Source organism: Babylonia areolata, chromosome 4 (genome assembly GCF_041734735.1).
Source record: "Babylonia areolata isolate BAREFJ2019XMU chromosome 4, ASM4173473v1, whole genome shotgun sequence".
Taxonomy (NCBI): domain Eukaryota; kingdom Metazoa; phylum Mollusca; class Gastropoda; order Neogastropoda; family Buccinidae; genus Babylonia; species Babylonia areolata.
Genome location: NC_134879.1, coordinates 12,237,495 through 12,243,229, shown reverse-complemented (window position 1 = coordinate 12,243,229; position 5,735 = coordinate 12,237,495). Strand labels below are relative to the sequence as shown.

Below are 5,735 nucleotides of genomic sequence, written 5' to 3'. Positions count from 1 at the left end.
CTCTCTCCCTCCCTCCCTCCCTTCCTCCTCCTCCCTCTCCCCTCTCTTCAACCACTTCCCCTTTCCCGGTAGCCTCACCCTCCGCACACTATCTCTTCTCAGGTGTTTTTTTTTGGAGGGGGGGGTTCAGATTTTTTTTTAAAAAACGTCTACCCTCCTCCCCTCTCCTGTGCCCCCCTCCCCCCCTCCCCCCCTCCCCACCACCCCCCGAACCCTTCCCTCTTCTCCCGGCCTATAAAAAGTTCCCCCTGGCCTGCGCGTGGAGTGTCGGAGTATAAACGAGGTACACTTCACAGGAGAAAGGGACAGTGCAGCCTGAGAAACGGTCGGGGGCGAGACAGCTCGCTAAAGCACACACACACACACACACACGCACACACACACACTCTCACACTCACACTCAACTCTCTCTCTCACACACACGTTCACGAACGACCACACTGTGAGTGGTGGAGTGAGTGCGGAGAGACGATTGCGCGAAGTGTTGGACCACCGTTGTGACAGAGGTCTGATTGCGTGGGCAGGTAGTGGTTTAGGGATAAGAAGCGGTGGTGTGTTTGTTTTTTTTTCAAGCAAGGCCAACTGCGCTTCTTCATTTCAGCTGCAGCATTGGTCCACGATTTGAAACATCCTCATCTGGCTGGCGTCATCACAGTCCAGAGTGCCCGCTTTACATCTGCAGGTCTATGCATGGACTTGGCAGAGGAGGAGTATCTGGTGTTCTTGGAGACTGCAGGAATCAAACAGTGTGGACTAACGTCCGGTTAGCATCATGTAACCTTGTTGAAGTGTGGCGGCGGAGAGACTGATGACAGTGTTTTCTTCGCGTGACATGGATAGTATTGGTTCATGTCTTGGAATGCCTTGATGTGCTGACTTGTTGACTGTGACAGAGAAATCGGGGAAATAAAAGTGTCGGTTTTTGCTGGCATGGTTTCATCTTCAGCTTACACAGACCATTCCTGAACTGTGTGGTGTTGCCTTCGCAAGCATGGCATCCAAGAACAAATTGACGGCTTCAGTCGTCAGTCTTCAGAGTGACCTGGGCAGGGCGGAGGAAGGAAGCTCGCACTCTCGCATCCCTTCATTGAGTGGTGAGGACTCCATGGACATGTCTGACAGAGAACCCTCCCCTGTGGAAGGCAGCAACAGGAAGTGTGACAAGTACAACCTGCGACGCAGCTCTGTGCGGGTGCGCACCCAGGTGGAGCAGAAGAAGCAGCAGCCGAAGCAGAGGAAAGGCAAGACTCGCCCTCCACCTCTCAGCAAGTACCGAAGGAGAACCGCCAATGCCAGAGAACGCAGCAGAATGGCAGAGATCAACGACGCCTTCGAGGAACTGAAACAGGCACTGCCAGAGGACGGTTTTCCAGCAGAAGACAGTGGCAGCAGCAGCAGCACCACCACCACCACCACCACCAACAGCAGCAGCAGCAGCAGCAGCAGGAGCAGAAACAACAAGGCCAACAAGTCCCAGCCTACCAAAGCCACAGTTCTGAGACTGGCCATCAACTACATCGCGGCGCTGAGAGACATTCTAGGCTACAACGCGGACAGCAGCAGCAGCAGCAGCAGCGGCAGTTGTGGGGGCAGTCAGGGGGATGTTGGGGACCCCCTCAGTGACGACCTGGGCTCTGACGCCGCTTCCTCCTCCTCCTCCATCCCCCCCAGCAGCTCCTCCAGCGGCTCCGGGGACGAGGAGTCGCTCATGTCCTCCGACCTGGACGCCAGCGGCGTGATGCCGGACATGGACACGGGCGACCTGACCTCACACATGGGCGGCATCGTCATGGACGACTTGGACTTCTTCGACTCGTCCCTGGCGGCGGACTTCTCGCCCGATCTCAGCCCGGACTTCACAGCCACTCTCAGCCCTGACGAGGAGGTGTGCTTACAGCTGGTGACCAGTGTCTTGTGACCCTTCCTCCTCCTCTCTCTCTCTCTCTCTCTCTCACTGTGGTGGTCCCTGCCGTTCCGGACAGGCAGTACCTCAGGACCGCCCCCAACCCGACTCTGGTGTCCACGGTGAAAGGGAGCGAATATGATCGACGGTGATTGTTTCTGGCTTTCTGTGCACCGTGTCTCTGTGTCGTTTCCGGAACAGGACGTTTTGCAGCAGGTTTCGTTTTGTTTTTTGTTTTTGTTTTGATATTCTTTACTCTGCTATGTAAGGGCAGTTGTTTTGATGAGGACGTCGTAATAATGGCAAGTCTTGACCATTTTTGTTTTCATTTTGATTTTTTGTTTTTCTGGAGATGGGATTGTTATTGCTTACTGTGAAAAAAAAAAAAAAACACACAAAAAAAAAACTTGGTGAAAACTGCTTACTCCTTTTTGTAGGTTTTGTTACTCCTTTCTCTTTTCTGTCTGTCTGCCTATTTGTCTGGCTGTCTCTCTCTCTCTCTCTCTCTCTCTCTCTCTCTCTCTCTCTCTCTTTCTCTCTCTATGTCACCAGTCCCAGAATTCGTCTTGTTTTTGTTGGGTTTTTTTTGGTTTTTTTGTGTGTGTTCTGTCAGAAACTTTAATGGCTGGGCATAATGTTGATCGGTTTCAAGTATATATGACATATTAACATTTTCTAAGAGAAATATGGAAAACGATGATCCTCATGTTTCTTTTTCTCTCTCTGTGTCTTTCTCTGTGTGTGTGTGTGTGTGTGACTCAATGTCCGACTGACTGTGCGTACAAGTGTGTGTGTGTGTGTGTGTGTGTGTGTGTGTGTGTGTGTGTGTGTGTTCGTGAGACAGAAAGACAGAGAGACAGAGACAGAGAGAGTCTCTTTTACGCAGTGACTCGCATCAAATTTTCCATGCCTAGAAACACTCCACAGATTCGGAATATCAACACAAAGTCAGGTAATGTGCAAAGCCATTCTGTTCCTTCTGTCCGGTTCCAGAAACTTAATATTGCCACATAGGCTGCAGTTAGAAAAAAAAAATTATATTGTGCAAAATAACTCGACATTTACTTTGAACCTGAATAAAAATTTTTTGCTAATCTACATTATTTCTGTTCGATAGATATCAACACATAAACATTTAAGAATCAGGGAAACGTGCAGGATAATTATTCTTTTTGTTGCAGAAATAACACGACACTGCCTTGAAAAATAAAAGAAACAAACAGAGTTGTTTTCGCGAATCAGGTTATCGTCTTTCCTATTCCATAAACACTACTGTGGACATATGTCTTTCTTTTGTTATTGGTGTTGTTGTTGTTGTTGTTGTTGTTGTGTTGATGACGAGTTCGTACTGGCTTTTATATATATATAAGACAAACACAAGAGATAAAAATAATTGATTATGCTTTGTTTTGTTTTCCGTTTGTGGCAATATCCGGTGTGGACTATTCCAATGACACTTTTTTGGCGGGTGGGGGTTGGGGGGGTTAGGATGGTGGTAAAAAGTTATCATTCTACTACATTATGATTCCACGATGTATTATTTATTGTTGGTGTTTGTTGCTGTTCAATATGTGTTGTTGAGGGCAAAAACCAATGGCATGGATGTGTGCGTGCGTACGTGTGTATTAGAGAGAGAGAGAGAGAGAGAGGACAGTGTCACCGAATAAGAGAAATGTGCACATTTTATAAATGTACAATTATTTTGTTGAAGCTCGGCTCGTGCGCACACACGCACACACGCAATCACATTAATTTGTACACAATACGCGCATTCATGCATACACTCAATACCCAACCCAACACACACACACACACACACACACACACACACACACAGGGAGGGAGAGAGAGAGAGAAAGAGAGAGAGAGAGAGAATGATCTTGACTCGCGAGTCCAACTTGATTTGAGAGAAAGGAGAAATAAAACCACAGCAGAAGAAAAGCAATAAAAGTTATAATAAACTTTTGTCCATAAGAAGGAACAAAATGTCTCGACATATAATGTAGTGATGCTTACCTGTTACTTAATTCACTCCCACTGTTAATCTTTATCTCCTCCCATCACACGTGTACAATGCCTCACCTGAATGAAAGACACTATTTTTGGGGGTTGTGTGTCAGTGTTTCGATACCTAGCAATGATTCATCAGTAACTTACGTGTTTACCCGTGTTGGCCTTTTTTTGTGCTGTTTGTTGACTTTTGGTGATGCACATGATATATTACAACAAACAGTTTGCACTTTTGTTGACCAGATATGTCTATTTTTGGGTTCTTGGAATATTTTCATATCGTTTACAACATACAACATTTTTTTTTTTTAACAACATATTTTGTTTGCTGGGAAAAAAAATCGTTTTCAAGTTGATGACAGCAATGTTGGGGATGATGATTATAATGATGATTTTGAAGGTGATGATATGATATGACACGGAACTTCATTTTGTTGCGTTGTTTTGCGATCTGTGTTGTGCATTGTCGTTTTGTCTGTTTCTTGTCGAAACCTGGTGAGCTTTTTATTTTTTAATTTTTTTTATTGTGTTGAGTGGGAATTACACTGCGTTTCAGTCTGGAAATTCATCGAGGCAGTACAACAAGTCTTTTTGAATATATTTTAGATTTCTTTGTTTTTGTGTGGGTTTTTTTTTTTTGGGGGGGGGGAGGCGGGGGGAGGGAGGGGTGGAGGGGCAGGTTCTTTTCTCTGTATTCGTGTGTTTGTTTATTATCTGTGCAAAATGGAACTGGGTCCACAAAGTCTGATAGAGAGAGGAGAGATGTCACCTTTTTCCATTCCACGTACAGAACCAATGGCATCATCCATTCTTCTCTATGGACGTTCACAGCCTTAGACTATACCATTCCACTGTAAACGAAATAGGATTCCTGTAGATTATCATATCATTTTATTCATTTTATTCGTATCTGTATTTTTGTTCTTCTTCCTTTTCTTGATTCCTCATCTTATCTTATCCTACCCCTCTTTCTCCTCCCCCTCCTCCTCCTCGTTCTTCATCTCCGCTAAGTTTTTTTTTCTCGTCTGCAGTCAGATGTGATCTGTTACATATACTGTCATCAAATCCCTGCCACTGTCACACATTTGATGACATCTCTTTGATGAGTTAGTTTCTCGTCATTTCACGACAATAACTTGATTATGTTTAAAAAAAAATCAATGTTATGAAATTGCTGGTTTCACGCTTTTGGAACTGTTCAACGTAAAAAAAACAACAAAAAAAACGAGACCAATAGCCATCTAATTCTCGAGAAATGTTGTTGTACTTCCCGTAGTCCTATTCATTCTGTTGTAGCTGTAACATTTTGACAAACAGCTTCCCTTTCCCCACCTCTCTTTTCTTCCTGTTTGTGTCTCTAATACTAGGACTGAAGTAGTATCTTCTTCACACTTCAGTGTCACAACAGAAGAACCCTTACTGTGAACGCCAGAGCGTGGTGTGACAAGGAAAGACACAGTTTCAGTTTCAGTTTCAGTAGCTCAAGGAGGCGTCACTGCGTTCGGACAAATCCATATACGCTACACCACATCTGCCAAGCAGATGCCTGAATCAGCAGCGTAAAACCGAACGCGCTTAGTCAGGCCTTGAAAAAAACTTTTTTTTAAAGTAAATAAATAATAGATAAATACATTAAAAAAAAAAGAACTACTACTACTACTACTACTACTATGTATAAGGCGCAAAAACTTGACATGGGGATTGGTGGGTGGGGGAGGGGGGGACAGTGGAGAGATTTGATGGTGAAGGGTGAGAAATTGGAGGCTGAGAAAACTGTATAGATCACAGAGATACCTACACACCACTTCTTCTAAATTATATT

At 44.9% G+C, this 5,735-nt stretch overlaps 1 protein-coding gene across 1 annotated transcript; it reads left to right on the top strand.

Annotated features, from left to right (window-relative positions):
- The first annotated feature begins 282 nt into the window (after positions 1-282).
- Positions 283-4,527, top strand: LOC143281568 (uncharacterized). Its single transcript, XM_076586800.1, has one exon. The coding sequence runs from the start codon at positions 992-994 to the stop codon at positions 1,916-1,918; it is 927 nt and encodes a 308-aa protein (XP_076442915.1). The 5' UTR covers positions 283-991; the 3' UTR covers positions 1,919-4,527.
- The last annotated feature ends 1,208 nt before the right edge of the window (positions 4,528-5,735 follow it).